Source organism: Perna viridis, chromosome 1, assembly GCF_037379345.1.
Source record: "Perna viridis isolate PV_CMFRI_1.1 ecotype Kerala chromosome 1, ASM3737934v1, whole genome shotgun sequence".
Lineage (NCBI taxonomy): Eukaryota > Metazoa > Mollusca > Bivalvia > Mytilida > Mytilidae > Perna > Perna viridis.
The window spans coordinates 36,521,512-36,539,711 of NC_142445.1; the positions used below are offsets into that span (position 1 = coordinate 36,521,512).

The 18,200-nt window shown below is 32.8% G+C and overlaps 1 protein-coding gene and 1 pseudogene across 4 annotated transcripts in view; one reads left to right on the top strand and one right to left on the bottom strand.

Annotated features, from left to right (window-relative positions):
- The window catches only part of LOC148628578 (uncharacterized), an 85,209-nt gene that overhangs the window by 31,337 nt on the left and 35,672 nt on the right, over nt 1-18,200 (top strand). For 3 of the 4 annotated variants that reach the window (XM_088590507.1, XM_088590508.1, XM_088590506.1), the window contains exons 6-7: nt 5,362-5,570; nt 17,168-17,304. In XM_088590507.1, the coding sequence (XP_088446633.1) occupies nt 5,362-5,570; nt 17,168-17,304 (346 nt within the window). Of the gene's footprint in view, nt 1-5,361; nt 5,571-13,498; nt 13,675-17,167; nt 17,305-18,200 lie in introns of all 4 variants that reach the window. The other variant, XM_088590509.1, reaches the window with a different exon arrangement.
- Nucleotides 509-4,105, bottom strand: LOC148628580 (uncharacterized; annotated as a pseudogene).

Genomic DNA, 18,200 nt, shown 5'->3' on the forward strand with positions numbered 1-18,200 from the left:
CTTCAGTACCAAGTCAATTGTTTTTTTGTTTTTTTTTTCAACCTTTCAGTTTTTCCGTTGAAATTTCTATTTGTTATATGGATTTGCCTTTTGACTCCTCTTCATGCCTAGAGTTAATCAGTTCTGTCATTTTGTTACTGTATGGCTGGTTATTTTATTGGATGTAAATGGTTTCAATTAATCGAAATATTTGAAGATTGATTGTAATTTTATTAAACTGGTGATATAGATTTCACATGAGAGAACAGCCAGGTATCACTGTCCAAAGGTCATACTTCAGAGCTGGAGGATCTAGTTGAGTATAGGATGGGTGAAAAACCACAACTAAATATTTTCAACTGGTGGGCATGTGAAATCTATATCACCAGTTTACTAAAATTACAATCAATCTTCAAATATTTCGATTAATTGAAACATTTTATTAAACTGGTGATATATACGATTTCCCATGAGATTTTAGAGCACAACTAGATCATCAATCCACTATTTGAACTGTAAAACCCTTCTATAGGCATTTATGCTTGTTAACAATCAAATCAGAGATGCTAAATTTTTATTCAACACATATACATAAGTACAAGCAAAAAATGTGTAACCAACTTACAGTGTGATGACAGTACAACCTTTCAAGTATTTGAAGACAAAATAGTCTGTGCCAAAGTACATTGTTCATTATCACGAACGATTGTTCTGTTAAAAATTTTTTGAAAAGTTGTTGACGATTTCCAACCAGCACTTTTCATATTAGTTTCGTTGTAGTCCTGGGCTTAAAGCAGCAGATGTTGATGCTGGACGACAACTGTGTGGACCAAAACATTCAACATTTATACCAGAACTTTTTATTACATTTTTAACCCATCAGGCAATAGTACTTTTGGTTACAGCTTTATATGGTTTAACAGTGGAGATGAACAGTTTTGTTCTCCATTCCTTATACCTTTTGTCCTATTTATGTACTCTGCATAAGTTCGTACCATACACAATTTTTCATTCACAGCATAACTATCAAAAATTAGAGGTTGTATATGTAATCCTGTAATCATTTACATATTATATCAGTCTGTTTACTTCAATTTGAACATTATCAACTTCTAACTTATATACCAGTTGACACCTTTGTCCACTCAATAGCAGAAACAGCATTGCTAGTGTTTTAGATAGCTCCAATAAAGTTAAATGTTTGTTATCTGGTCATGTCTCAAAATATGTCAAGACTTTCTTAACATCCCAAATTTTAGTGCACCTTGGTAAACTAGGTTTTTTTAGTAAAAATACCTTTCATAAACCTCTTAACCTAAATTTCATTACCAATATTTCTATCACTAACTAAAGTACACAATGCTGATACAGCTGACTTTGCTGTGTTTATGCCACTATAACCAATAACCTGTTCAAACAAAGAAAAATTCCAGCACTACTTTGGTAGGGGGGTCAAACATATTGACTTCCCTTTTACTTGAAAATGATTTCCACTTTTTGAGATAACACTTGTATTAGTTTGTCGTTCTAGATCTCCATGACTGTAATATGATATTGGTAACCTTGGCTGAAAGTCCTTTACTTTTGAGATGTTCCCGGAGAAACAAAAAATCCCAAGTTGAAGATTTGTCAGTGGATGTTGTTTGGATAGATTTCTTGGTAGTATTAAACTGTTCTTTGGGAGCAGATATGGTTGTTAATAAGTCTGCTGCAGTCAAATTGGAAACCATACTTGTGTTGTCCAAATTGGTGCAACAATAAGAGCCTTGTCCACTTTTTCTGTTATTAATTTCTGCAGAACTTTTCCCAGAATTCTGAAAGGTGGAAATACATAATAAACATTAGAACTTGTCCATGAAATTGTAAAGGCATCAATAGCCATTGCTTTTTAGTTTGTAAGTTTAGCATGTTAGACACATATTGTTGTTTCTGTTTATTAATGTTAGTGGCAAATAAATCCACAGTAATTTCATCAAATGCTTTTTCAATTTTTTGAAAAATTTGTGGTTTAATCATACACTCTGTGTTCTCATTAATTTTTCTTGACAGTTTGTCAGCAGTTTTGTTTTCTTTGCCTGGGACGTGCCACGCTTAAATAGATGTTCCTAGAAACACACCAATGCCAAATTTGTTTGGTTAAGTTACTTAAAGCGGGTATCCACCTACCAAAATAGTTTATACGAGACAGTGCAACTGTATTATGTACATATAACCTAATGTTTGTATTATGAAGCATATGTCCTAATGATTGTAAAGTAAATAAAGCTGCTTTTAATTCTAAAATATTGATATGCTCTGATGCCTCAGCAATTGACCAAAACCCAGAATCAGTTGATTGGTAAATCTCATTAAAGCCACCCCATCCAGTTTTACTAGCATCACTATAAAAAAACAACTGAAAGTGGAGTTAAAGTAATACACTTATAACTGGACTTCACATTGTTAATCCACCAAGTTCGTAAATCCTTACTCCTCATATCCAATTCAATATAAGAATCAAAATTCCCTTGATTACATTTTAAAGATTTATCTTTAAAAATCTCTAGATCCTTGAAATACAGAGGAGCATATCGTACTCCTGGTTCACTAGCTACCATTATCCCTATCACACGAGCTAAATCACTAAGTGTGACTTTAGTATGACTAAGCTTCTCTTTACATTGCTCAATTAAGTTATCTTTTCTCCCTATGGTTAATCTTATTGTCATATCCAGTGTATGTATAATAAACCCAAGAAAAACAATTTCATGAGTTGGTAAAAAGATTGATTTCTCAGGGTGAACTGTAAACTCTAGTCCATCAAGTAAAGTAACAGTATGTTCAACATTTTGTAAACATTCTTGGAAAGTATCACCTAATAACAAACTTTCATCAATATATGGCACATTTATGTGTCCCATTCCACGCAATTTTCCATAAACCGGTTTTAACAATTTAGTGAAAACCCATGGACTACAAGACAGTCCTTGTGGAAGTACTTTAAATTGATAATGATTATCTTTCCATTTGAATCTTAAACATTTACGATCATTTTCTTGTATAAGAACACTATAATAAGCATCCTTTAATTTCTTGTTTTTTTCCCAAGGCTCCTCTTTTGCCCAATAGTGTTTCTTTTTCCCTAAAAAAGGACCCTGACTCTCAGACATGGATAACTTGTCAGACCTTTTATTGTCTTTGTCCAACTGACCCACCTTTTCATATAAGTTGTCTCCAAACAAAAATTCTGATACTGGCGTATCAGCCTCATACAATCTTCTGTACTTACCTGGAACAATTGGTCTAATCATTTGTTTCCATTTCCTATTAGCAGTACATATACCATGGGTGAGGATTTTAAAAAGGTCTTTAAAGATTGCTTTAGTTTCAGTGAAGTCCCTTTTAGTCTTCATAATATTAAGTGCTTGTAATACCATAACTAATGCCATGGAACATGTTTTAGTTACTTTCTGGACTGCTACATTCCCTTCTCTTTTAGGTTTCAAAGCCTTCCAAAGTTCTCTATTTACTCGAGGAACCTGGAATATTTAAGACTTTTGTATAAATATTTATGTCAAACTTACAGATCAAAATACAATTTGAAACAACCAGTTCCATGTACAATATTTACATGTACATGTATATGCCATAGAAAAATTTATAGTACAAACATTTACATGTAGACAGTATCATACTTTGTACAAGTTAGTACCTGAATCTTTTGGCAGTTTTCTGGTATCAAGTATTTCTCTACCAGCTTTTGATAATCTGCCTCTTTCAGTGGCTTTTCTATAGCTTTTTCTAGCCCAAACTTCTTTACTTCTTCATATTCTTTTTCTATCTCTAAGAAGAAGACTGTATTTTCATCATCCTCTTGTAACATAGAGTCAATTGTGATGTCCATTTCTTCACCCGAATCTAAATCGTCGTCTGACACATCAGACAAGTCCAAATTGTCACTGTCATTTTTGTCTTTATCAGACTCTTTGACTACTTTAGTATTTGTCTGGGCTTCCATTGGTCGATCTTTGCCAAATCTATCTTGGAGCTGTAAGATATTTACAGCCAAGTTAGCCATCATCTCCATTTGGGACTTTTCCATTTCGAAAATTTTTTCTAAAATATCCTGCATGGTCTTAGTGTTCTCAGAAATACTTTCACTTTCACTTTGTCGATTTCCGGTCTTGTTATCGATTGAATGACTTCCTGTAGTCATGCGCAAAGTCGTTATGTAAATTCTGTCTATGACACTCATAATTGCTGATGTTATTGTTATCAGGGTTCGTAACCGTTTCCGATACTTTCCCAGTTTTCAGCTGATACAGTTCTTTGGTACAGCGCTTTACCATTTCAGCAAAATTGCCCCTTTCGGGCATTACATTGCTACTGTTTTTGCCCGCCATTTTTTTACCCCTTTGGTCTATGGCTAAATTTTTATCCACTGAAATCTGACGAAATCCTATTCCATCACTTGCAAAACACAGTTTATCAATAAAAAGTTACATGTCAAATATAACAAACACAAATAGATTGATTGATTGATTGTTGGGGTTTAACGCCCAAGCAGCAATATTTCAGCTATATTCAGGCGATGAACATGAAGTGGATGATTAAATGAACATGAAATGATGAGATGAAATGAAAAATTGGATGTGACACAAGGATAATGGGGTCGACAAATTTTGATTGCCACTGAAAATAGGGAGAGATGGGTAAGGTCGGGTAATTTAGCCTCCTGTAGTGGAGCCCTATGGTTCCTATACGGGAGAATACCACAGTAGGGTTTTATAACGTGCGAGGAATGTGGCATCTTTCCCAACACGGTGCACCACTATGGTTTGCGGTCTGGTTTTCCGTATTATAGCCTGACAACCCTAGGATGTAACACACCAGGGGTACCCCATTCCACCACCTGGGACACACAACCCAGTTGCTCTGTGGGCAGAGCGCCCTAGCCCCTGGCTAAGGTTCTGAGCACTATTTTAGTCGCCTTTTACGACAAGCTTAGCGCTGCTGCAGACCTATTCTTTTGACACCCGGACCTATACGGGTCTCTTAAAACAAATAATTTCTGAATAAATTAACACAAATTCTGATAAAGCTCATTGAATGCATGTACGACCTCGGATACCACGTGAGCGCAATGATCTTTGGACAGCGACACCTGGCTGTTCTCTCATGGGGAATCGTATATATCACCAATTTAATAAAATTGGTAATTTATTGGCAAATAGGTATACTTCAAATTTTGGCAGTGGTGCACTAAATACCTAAGTGAAGAGTAAATATTTTGCTGAATTTCTTTTGGTGATTTTAGAAAGTATGCCAATTAAATACGCCAAAATTAGCACCCATTGAAAATTTTCCATAATATGATTATTACCCTTTATTTGCCCCTTTCAGGAGTTTCTTACGACCTCACCGGGTAGTAGTTAGATGTCAAGAAAAGCCATCACTCACACTTTGCATATGGCATGAAGGAGCAATTACATTTTGGCCTTTGTTAATGAACAAGTTTAAATTTCATATTGAAGTGATGAACATAAGACACATGATAAGCCCAGTTGCTAAAAGGACGTACATAGGAAGTAGAGACAGAAATCTGATCAAGGGTAAATTGATGGCAATGGTTTTGCATGGTGATTTAACTTTTTTTGTTCATTAACATGTTTTGACTTGTTCAGTTTTTTTTTGGCTTCATGTTGCAGGCATGCTACTTCAGTATTTGGTTATCAATTATTCAAATAATGCTATATATATTTTATGCTAAAGTGATTTCCATGAAACTTTGACTCGTTACTTTACTAGAGAAAGGATTTCAGTAGTAGTCTGGTTTCAACAGGTTGTCTGTTTATCCAGGAATAAGTATAGACAGGTTTCACTCTGGTATTGTATTGGCTGTTGAAAAGATGATCTGTACAATCCTTAATATCCGTAATCATTGCATGTCCTGAAAGTTTGTTAGTCTTTACATAATGTTTCCAATTAAAAAAGGTTTTATTATAAAGCTGTGATTGTGGGCCTTTTAAATTAGCTACAATCTGCAAAATGACTTCATGAGAAATTTTGAACATATATAGGAGGCATACAAGTTTAATTGTTTCATAGAGATAAATTATGACTGTTTCTAAGGGAAGTAATTAATGACAGTATTTAAGATTTTTCTATTGTAAAGTGAAGTATGCAAATTGTTCTTGTTACTCTAATTGAAGCTCCACATTGTGACAGTGACATGGTTTATGTATTAAAACATTTTATTTTGTAGCTGGTGATTTTTACTCTTGTCTATATACATGTACAATTGCTAGTATTTGTGTTCTATTTCTTTCTAGAAACCATAGGTAAGTGTCAAGAGACTTGTGTATTGTGGGTGTATGTGTATAGAATTATGTTAGCTCATGCTTTTATCTATTATTGCTTACTGAAAGATGGAAATTTTAATAAATATAGTACCAGACAAAATCCCACGTATATGAAAACTTATGGAAAGGCAATACTATGTATGTCCTTTACTATATTATTACTTAGGATATAGCCCTTCCTTTTTTTTTTGTATTCTCTTTCAACTGGGAAGAAATTTTATTAGCCATAAAAGCTTTGATGGGATTGATTTTCTGAGAAATTCATTGAATGGGACCACTTTGGTATTTTTTAAGGAAGGAAAGTAAAATCGTGATTTATGCTTGTTGTCTAAATATTGTCCTCACTTTTTATTGGATTTGCTTTAAATTTGGATACAGTATATTGGAAGCTTGAATAAATGATTTTCACAGTTATGAACTGAGGCGGACCACTTTTTTGGGAGACTGAGGTAAAACATTTAGCCTTTATGCTAATTTCTTTTGAATTGTTCCATGGTTTAATGAAGTGACCATAAAAGCTTGGATGGGTTAAATTTTTTGAGAGGGATTACTTCCCGGGACAGTGTTAAGTATTAGAGTATGTGGGTGTTCCTTAAGGATCTCTCCTGAGCAAATAGACTAGGAAAATTTCATCAGCATGGTAGAAAAGTATGCTTTTTTCTCTGTTTTGAGGTTGTTATATAAAGTGCATGCAAAATAATGCTACATATCTGGTTTTGATTCCTGATGTTACATTATTATCTCACCTGGCCTGAAGGTCTTAGTGAGCAATTGTCATTGCTTTGCATCTTTCATTGTTCGTTGTCCTTTATAACTACTTTTCTTAATCTACACAATAGAATGTAACCAAATTTGGTCACCAGTAACTTTACAGTATCTACTTAAAAAATTTATTGTGGTTGCCAAAAATACTGCTGTCCTTGCTATTTTTGTTACAGTTAGGAGATCTTACTAAAATTTAACAACAGGATTTCAATCTTAAAAGGAAGTTTATTATTGATTTTGAGCGCTATTCTTGAAAATAGATACAAACTGATAGAAACTTTAAATTGAGCGAGAATTTTTCATGAACGATTTTGGCCTCTGAATGATTTGGATTTTGACTCCAGATTCCTAATTTCTCCAGATGAGCTATACAGGTTCTTCAGAGACTCTAGTTTACAACGCTGTTTCATACATGCCTAGTGCATATAGAGACTGACAATTGTTTTGCTTGTTAAAATCAGTTTTCCCCAAAGGATTACTTTTTAAAAATTGTCTCTAAAGATGCATGCAGATGAAAAAAATTTATGATTTTTACCAATAATCAGCTGACATCTTATCATTTTACAGTTTTCTACTATACATTGTCTGCTATACATGACAAATATGTTGTCCTACCAGCGGACAAAGCCCAAAACAACATTGTTTTTGTCTGCAAAACGTTTTATATCCAATGTTTATTATCAGAGGTAGACGTAGAAAATAATAGCAGTGATAAGACCTATACTGCTATCACTCTCTCCAAAGAAGAGATTGTGGAAAACCATAAATCTGTGCTATCCTCTTTTGGTCTCTCTACCAAGGACGATGATTGTGATTTACAACGTTTCATAGCTGGATCTGCAAAATGTACCACCAAACCTCTTTCAGAACTTTAAACTTCTATACTCACAACTGTCAAAGAGGGTCTGCAGTCCTACCACAACACTTGTTACTCCCATAGTGGTATTAATTCAATGTGGATCCTGAAAAATTCGAAAGATCTTTTGGAGACAATCAGTTCAAGACTATTATCTGAATATAGTAGCATTAAAACCTATGATTTTTCAACACTGTATACTTCTATTCCCCATACTCAGTTAAAATCCCGACTTAAAAACATTATACATCGTTGTTTTTCCAAAAAAGATGGTACACCTAGATACAAATATATAGTTCTTGGTAGAGATTCCTCATACTTTGTAAGAAATAATTCCAAATCATCTTCCAAATATACAGAGGAAGATGTTTACAAAATGCTGGAATTTTTAATTGACAACATATTTGCCCAGTATGGTGAACGTGTTTTTCAACAAACAGTCCGCATTCCAATGGGAACAAATTGTGCTCCTTTACTTGCTGACCTATTCCTTCACTCTTATGAGGCTGACTTTATAGCTGATCTGATCAGAAAGAAAGAATATCGTTTGGCTAGATCCTTTAATCTCAGTTTCCGCTATATAGATGACATATTATACTACAGACACTGTGAAGTCAGCCTCATATCTTGACCTACACTTAGAAATCGATGGTAAAGGAAAACTATTGACCAAACTTTACGACAAATGTGATGACTTTTCATTCAGAATTGTCAACTTTCCTTTCATCTGTGGCAACATTCCTTCAGCTCCTGCGTATGGAGTGTTCATATCACAACTCATACGTTATGCCAGAGCTTGCCGAAACTACGCAGACTTTTTGTATCACGCTAGAACTCTAACAAATAGGCTTCTGGAACAGGGTTATGTTGCTACAAGATTGAAGTCATCACTACAGAAGTTTTATGGTCATCATGATGAACTCGTGGATCGTTATGGTGTATCCATCAGCACCATGAAAACTGATGTATTCAACGGGTCATGGTTTTCCTTTCCTTGTATGTCTACCTCGGACTTGACTTTTTATGAGCAACTCGATGGGTGTTTCTAGAAAAGCAGAGGACGCTTACCCTACCGGTGCACCTGGTCCATGCTCCTAGTTTTTAGTGGAGTCCGAGTTGCTCATTTACTTTTGTTACTTTGTATGTATGATTTTAGTTACTTTATGTTCTTTGTTGTGTATGTCTGTTTTCCATGTCTGGTCTTTGTCCCTGGAATACATTCTTTTGATTACCGCTATAACCTTGATTCCCTTGATTACTCTTTCTAGTTTTAGAAATAGTATATCACGCTTATTGGCTTTTGACACTTTGGATATGAGTGGGGAATACACACTTTAATCATTGCTTTTAACGTAGAAAACATTGCTTTATTAATTATAAACTTTCTAACCTCAAGCTTTAGATTAAGACTGAATTTTTGTTTTTTCCCCTCTTTGTAGATCTGTTTTTTTTGGGGGCCTGCTTATGAATGAGTTATTGTCACTCTGTCAAGTAAGAGGAAGATCAATAACAAATGTCAAGTATTGCAGCTTGACAGTAAGGAGGTTGTTAAGGATTGTGAACAACTATCTTGTTACTTATTCAACAATTTTGTGATTATTACTTATTCAACAATTTTAGCAAAAGTTTAGCAAAATTGCATCTTTTGAAAACAAATGAAGGATGTCTGTTCTAATGATTAACATTTTCATTGGTTATGAAGCAACTTGTCATTGACTTTCATAAACCATTTTTCAAAAATTGAAATTACGGTATAATGTGTATTAATTAATTTCTCAAAATGCATAGAACTAAGTATTGCCTTTAATATTCTGTGAAAAATGTTGTATCATTTCTTTTGCAAAATGGTTTTGACAGACTTTTCAGTGGCAGTTATCCTGATATTTTTTAGAAAAAAAATAACAAAATTGTATTCCTGATCCTTAATAGGCAACGTAATACTTGACCTTGATTTTTGATCTGTACACATTCTCTTGCTTAACAGTGTGACAAAGTGAAACAATTTGAATATTGTATATTCTATAGTTTAATTTCTATGATGAAATAATCAGATAAATAGATAAATAATCAGTATTATTATGAATTAGTATTATATTATCAAGTTTTGTTTTTCTTTTACATGGAGTGTGTCTCTTTATTTTCAGCTTGATATTACATTACATACATGTAGAAACCCCATAGATCCTATGATATTGGTGGCATAGAGTAAATTTTATCCCACCAACTTTTTTAGCTGACCTGGCTAAATGTCAAGTGAGCTTATGCCATCACTTGGTGTCCGTTGTGGACAAATTTTAAAAAAATCTTCTCCTCTGAAACTACTGGCCTGACAGGTTTTAAACTTGGCATGATTGTTCCCTAGGGTGTTCTGCACAAAATCACCGTTGGGATTTTTGATCCATGAAAAAACATGGTGGCTGTTACTAAAAATAGAACATAGGGGTCAGATTGCAGTTTTTTGCAAATAACTCAAAAACCGTTACCTTTAGCAAATTTCTGGCACGGTTAAAATTGTTCTGCATCATGAGACGGACCTATGCCAAAATTTTCAAAACGATTGGTCAACTGATATAGAAGTTACAGTCCCTGAAACAGTTTTGTTTTGTATTTTCACATATGCAACTTTGAAAATCAAAATCCATTGCACAGAATTCAATGAAAGTTGTCATATATGTCCCTTAGGGTATCCCACACAAATTGACCGTTGGGATTGTTGATTCATGAAAAAACATGGCCGCCATTACTAAAAATAGAACATAGGGGTCAGATGGCAGTTTTTTTTTGCAAAAAATTCAAAAACCGTTGCCGTTACCAAATATCTGGCGAGGTAAAATTGTTAAGCATCATGAGAAGGACCTCTACCTAAATTTTCAAATCCATTCATTGACTAATGTAGGAGTTACGACCCCTGAAACAGTTTTTTGTTTTGTTTTTGGTTTTTTTTTGGTTTTTTTTTTTTTTCACATGTACAACTTTGAAAATCTTCTCTAAAACCATTTAAGATCATTGAATGAAAATAAGCATAACAGTTTTTTTCACATGTACAACTTTGAAAATCTTCTTCTCTAAAACCATTTAAGATCATTGAATGAAAATAAGCATAACAGTTCTTTAGTGTATTGTGCTCAAAATGACTGTTGTGATTTTTTAATCCGTGAATAGATATGGCTGCCTATACTAAAAATGGAACTTAGGGGTCATAAGACAGGTTTTTGAAAAAAAAGTTTTTCAAATAAGCAAATGGTTAACCAGGTGAGCAGTTCAGGCTCTCTTGGGCCTCTAGTTTTGTTCCAGTGTAACCAGGATTGTTTTATTTCAAAAGTTGATAAATATTTGAATATGTTTTCAAAGTTCCCTAACATCTCAACTAAATTTGTGAACAGATCAAATACTTATTTCCCATTAATTAATGTATCTGGTGCTCTATATGAAATTTATCCACTTCAGTGAATTACAAACCAGCATTCAGTTAAAAAATCAAGAAATAAATAGATGAAAAATTTTTGGAAACAAAAATTGGCATGTGCCACCTACTGCCTTGGTCTCCACTCTTAAAATATATTTATTAATTATTTTGTAGGTACTTTGTTTTAACATATTTACAGTGAAACCTATCTAAGTAGACCCAATTACTCCAGTTTAGACAGATGTTTGGTTTACAAAGGTTCAAAATACATTTACTGTAAATTGAAAAAGGACTTATGAAGTGTCTGGTTCAGACAAGATTTTAGATTATTTGGGGTGGTTTAGACAAGGTTTTAGATTATTCAGGGTTAGTTTAGACAGGTTTTTAGATTATTTGGGGTGGTTCAGACAGGTTTGTTTTAGATATTTCTGGGTTGGTTAAGACAGGTTTTGGATTGATGGGTTGGTTTAGATAGGTTTTGGATTATTGGGATTGGTTAAGACAGGTTTTGGATTATATGGGGTTAGTTTAGACTGGTTTTACTGAAGTTTGATTTAAAGGTACATGTTATAGCATGGAATGTGAAAAATATATATGGACAGGTTCATCAATAAAATTATATTGATACAGGTACATTAAGAAGTATGCTTGTACTGGCTCAGTCTAGAAAATGAGATTTATTGAAATCTTGACAGTGTTTTCCTCAGGCCCTTTAAGTGCTTTTAAGTTTGATCACTGTTTTATCAATGTCAGTGCTATGGTATCTTGCTACCAACACTGTGCTATAATGTGTATTATGGGGATTACAATCAATATGACTGGAAGCATGTGTGACCTGAGGTCATTTACAGTGTCTTATAAGGTTATAAGCAGTAAACACACGTTGGTCTGTTGACCACATGACCACACAGGAATATCATTGACCAGAAGCGGATCAAGGATTTGAGATTAGAGGGACGCATAGTTAAAAAATTAGTGGGTGCAATGTAGATATCTTTTGTGGTAAAATTAGCGAGAAATTTAAGTTTCAACCTAAAACTGCCTAAATCTACCCCTGACAACCCATGCTTTGCCACGCCCCCACCTGAATCCGCCCCTGTTGACCACCAATAGATTTTATGGACAGTGTTATCTACTGAGCCAATCAAAATTGACATAAAACAGCATATATATTTTGTATATACAAATCAATTAAAGAATTAAAGAATTTTAAAACATAAACACATGTGTGACCTAATAATGTTGTTTTACACATACTGAAGTGAAGAGAGCACTATCTAAAAATACTATGGAGAACACTGCTTGACCAAAATAAAGAGTAACAAAACTAGTTATGCTTTTGTTGTTTTAACATATATTTCTTTTAATAATTACTTCAATCTTTTTTTTTTCTTTGTAAATTGATTTTAGTTTTATGTTGTATCATAAGATTATTAAATTCATAATTGTTCAGGATTTTCATTAGAGTAACTGTTTATTTAGAATTGATATTATTTGTACAAAATATGTTTACGGGTATAATTTAAATGAAGATTGCTTTCCAGTTTTATTTTTCCAGATTGTCTTTTTTTTTTTTTAAAGGTACTTAACTCTTATGAGCAGAAAGTTTTTGAACTACATGTATTTTTGAGTACATTGTAGACAGATTTGGAATTAAAATTCCCTTTAATTCATGTGAATTTGCTATCTTCAACTTAAATTTTATGTATTTGTTGTGCTAAGAAAATAATTCTTCAGAAAATTTGTCAAAACTGAAACTGATTATTCTTAAATAATGAAGTTCTTAGTTTTTGAAAAATACTCTAGAGGATTTAAGGTTTCCTGTTCATAGAAGTTTGTGAACACTGAAACAACTTGATTTGAAGTTTTAGCAAGCAATTTTCATATGATTACAATTAACTTGTCAAACATCTTTGACTACTTTTGTTTGTGTTAGAAACCTATGCAGAGTCAAGCATTTAATCACAATCCAAATTCAGAGCTGTATCAAACTTGAATCTTCTGTCCATATTTCCCCATGTTTTCTAGAGTTTGACATCTGCAGTCATATCAAACTGCACCTGGTGGAGCATTTATTACTGAAATGTATAATTTCTCTACAAACATTAAGTAGAGCAATGATATGAATTAAAGTTTTGTCTTGTTTTTTAGTGGTTACAGTGGAGTATGTCCAGGTCAAAGACTGCAGTTAACGAATTGCACTTGGTTAAAATCAGACAGAATTTCTTTCGATAGAAGTCAGTTATCATTTAACATTGAAGTTACAAATACTAAAAAAGATGTTACAGTAGAAACAGGATGGATAACTATAAGTCAAAATGACTATGGTAAAATGTTGAAAAATTGTATACAGTACTTGAATGGTGTAACATTCCTCCTCCGTTGTTTCAGTTAATTTAGTACACTAAAAAGACTGTACATGTATAGAGCTTGAAATATGTTTTTATACTGATTCAATGGATGATATCAAAAAAATTTTTGTTTATTTAAGTTGAATAACTTCAAAACTTTCTACAATACAACCATACCAGGTACTGAACAACTAATTATCAACAACTTTGGTGCCAAAAAAGTGTCATTTTTATGAGTATGTCTTAAAGGGTTCCTTTTGGAATGAGGAGTAAGATTATAGTGTGAATTGGAAATTTACACCATTCATTGGCTGTATATGAAAGCAAGCTTTGTTTTGTGGTAACTGCCTGCATTTCTTCATTCCATCTAAAATTCATCATTATATTCCTAAAACTGTAGTTTCATTACTATTATTAGTCAGTACTCATGCATGTACTGGACATGCAAAGTACCAAATGTAGCTGAAATTTCTTGGCTTTGATCATCAAAACTAATTTGTTACTAGTACATATAGCACTCATTACTATCACCTGTGAACTTCATAGAAGTATATCAACTCCATTTGCTGCTTTTCAATAGCTTTTAAAACTTAGCATGAAATTAAGTGTTCAAAACTTGTTAGGACTTTGAATGCCATGATTTCCAATTAACAAACTGGGCTCCAGGAAAAGGATGTTTCAGTCTATCGCTTATCCTTTTTTGTTCAAATGATACATGAATTGACAATATTTTCCATCGAAACTCCAATCTCCTACTAACAACTGCTTAACTGCTTGAATGAAGGCGTCAATTTAAATGTCCACAGATTTTAAGCTTCAAGGCTACTAAGTCAGTAGATGAATTCATATAGGAAAATTTGTGTTTAACTAGGGTTACTCCAGTTCATCAAGGTCAGAAGAAAAAATCAGCCACTTGTAATATGCTCAAGTTTTTGCTTAGAGCTGAATTTTTGTTTTTTACTAATAACTATATGGTTTATATATCTGAGGTTATTATTAATTTCAGTGAAAGTAGACTAGAATCCACAGCTAAAGGAGTATTTAATAAAATGATTTTGGTATCATACTTTCATATTTTTGAACTTTTCTAAATTTTCTTTTGTAAATATAAACTTGTATATCTGAGCATTTAGTAAGTCTAAAATTAATGTGGATGAGTGATTTCTATACATGTAGTAAACAGTTTAAAAGTAAATAATGGCGCAGTTATCAACTTTCTTTTATTTCTTTTTTTTTTTAACATTTGTGTTGTATATCTGTTTTATTTTAAATTTTCTTTTTGTCACTATTAAGTGTATCTGCCAACATAATTTCAATGAAAGATGCTTTCTCTTTTTGAAAAGATCATTATTTCATCTCTACATCACTGGATTGGCTTAGAAATTTTTCAATAGAAAGTTAGAAAAATAAGGTTTTTGACAAGAGTTATCTACCTTTGAAATGTTCATATTCAGTGCATTTCAATGAAGTTTTAACTCAGTATACCAAAATGACAAATCATGTCTTTTTATCCTTGTTTCTGATGGTGCAAATAGTCAAATAACCCTTTCAAAAATTTTTTTTTTTTTTTTTCATACCATGTTTTACTAACTGCCTGATTTTTACAAAGACTTTGATTGATTAAGATACGACAGGAAACTTTAACCAAAATATCCTTTTTTCCATTTTTCTTGATGCAGTCAGTATAGTTAAGTTTTTTACCCTTTGACCTTATAGACGCTCTTCCATGGAAATGCAAGTCACCTGATTGCAATTCTGTTTCTTGATTGGCCAAATACTGATAACTTAGTGGCGTTCGAAAAAACTGTATCGAAAATTGAAATTTTTATGTTTTTTGGGCTTCAAATGATAAAATATGCCATTGAAACCTTGTGAAAAGTCATTTGATATTTAAGTTTGTCCTTCTTTTGACACAAATGTGTCATTTAAGTATGGATGTATCCTTAATCTGGTTCCCCGATCAATAGCATAAGCCACCCTAGTATCGCTAAAATATAGACTCAGGTCACCACCAATAGATATGCAGAATATATGAGTAAATTGCTGCTTATGAAATAGAGTAAAAAACCTAGATGAAATTATCTGAATTAAATTAATCATTGTTCATTTAAATCAAAGGGTAATGTAGGTGATTTGAAAGAAATATTTTAATGTTTCCTTTTTTAAATATGAATATTAGAACGTATAAAAATAAATAAAATAAAGTCATAACTGCTCAGCCAATCAAAAGACAGGAGACCTCACTGCTGACCCGGGGTTACATTTGAGAGAAACTTGTGGAACGAAAATATTACCTGGGCTGCCAGGTTAGGATGTATCCTGTACAATGTCAAAGTGATTTTATAATCTATTGAGTATGATGTATTTTTTAAAGCTTTTCTCTAAATCAATCAATTCAATATTTTGCACATTGCAAATATGTTCCTTTGTTTATTTTTCTAGGTGATATTTGCATGGATTAAGCAATCTTCTTACAGAAATTTGGCCCCTATTCTAGAAGCAAAATCATCTTAATATTTTATTTATTCTTTATTTGAGTAGTAAGAAAAGTTGAAAAGAAAGGTATAAAATAGTTTCATGGAAGTGTTTTAAGAAATCACTAAAATACTAATTACATATTCAACATTTTTGTATGTATGTATGTATGTATGCATGTACATGTGTTTAAAGAAGTGAACCCTTGTCATTCTGCGATATTAATGATTGATATAGAAAATGTAAAATTTATCAAAAGTTGGTGTGTTAACTTTGATATTCAAACAGAAAATATTAAGTATTATGAATAATTGGACTTTGTCCTTAATGGACAGATATTTTAAAGATGTTAGAGTTTTCATGAGAGTCGTGTATCCTTACTGTATGTTGAAAATGAAAGTGAAAGTAGATTTTCTTAAATCTTATTGCTGTTGTTTAACTTTGATAAATTTCACAAAATTAACCTATTCATTAATGGTATTTATTTATTGGCGTTTTTAGTAGTTGAAGGTGGGATGTTATATTACCCTGAACCCCATAGCTATGGCCAGCATTATGGGAATAAAAATGATAATAAGATCATCACTCATTTCATTTTCGCTGAGTCACTCATCACTCATTAGATAAGGATTGCACTTGCTTTTTTTAAAAAACCTTTCATAATCAAGTGTGCTATTTGAAATCTTGCTTTTATGGATATTTTTATTCTATCTTATGTCATTTTTACTTTGTAAAGAAAAACTGTACTTGTATCAGTTCTGAATATCAGAAGTTTTTTGAATTTTTCAAAAATATTTTTAAATGCTGGATCTTGTAGAAGGAAATAATTCTTATTAATTTATTAATATTTATGAATTGATTTGAATGAAATAAAAGTTGAATGATGACAAAAAAAAATGTTCAATGCTCCTTTTAGGTCACAAAATTTTATAAGTTATATTTTCTGTGGGTTTTTTTTCTGCAAATAATGTGGATTTTGTTCTTTCCACTACAGTTAAGCCAAGTCCAGTAGAAAGTTTGAATATCCAATCCTACACAAGTACATGGGTAGTGTTAAAATGGTCCCACAAAAGAACACACAGATTGAAGTACTTCATTATTAACCTGAAGTCCAAGTGGGGTGATGACAAGGTTTGTTATTACAGTTTCCATGGTTACAATGAACAGTATTGTAGTTGTTGTACTTTTCTCACTTGAAACACAGAAATGATTAAGAAATAAATCACAGAAACTGAATTTTATCATTGTTTTACCACAGACTGGCCATTTATGTTGCATTCTTTTACCCTGAGCTATAGCAAGGTGTTAAACAACAATGTAAATAGTCAGCCCTTGGTTAAACTATTATAAAATGGAGTTTAAGTGATTTAGTTTGTTTCTTATAGAACTAGTACCTTCATATTTTTGTATAGACCCAGCCAATGTGTTGCACCGAATAATGGTCATTTGTTTATCACTTGTATACCATGAAACTGGTCTAAAGAAGTTTTAAGCACATCATATTAGAATCACCTTTTTAGCTCGCCTGTCCGAAGGCCATGTGAGCTATTGCCATCACTTGCGGTCCGTCATCGTTAATAATTTTTCAAAACTCTTCTCTGACACCACTTAATCAATTGGAACCAAACTTGGTATGAATGTTCCTAGGGGTATTGTGCAAAGAACTGATGTGGGGATTTTTTATCCATCGAAAAAGATGGCAGTTTTCTAAAAATAGAATGTAGGGGATCAGACAGTAGTTTTTGGCATATATCTCCAAAACCATTAGGTTTAGTTAAGTTCTGACTGGGGTTAAAGTGTTCAGCATGATTAGATCCATCTGTGGTCAAATTTTCATTCTGATATGTTGAGCCATGTCGTAGTAATTGCCCTTTTTCGATATTTTTTTGCTATTTTGAATGTCATTTCTTTCAAAATTCTTCTTCTCTGACACCACCTGACCAATTGGAACCAAACTTGGTATGAATGTTCCTTAGGGTATCGTGCATAGAACTGTTGTGGGGATTTTTGATCCATGGAAAAACATG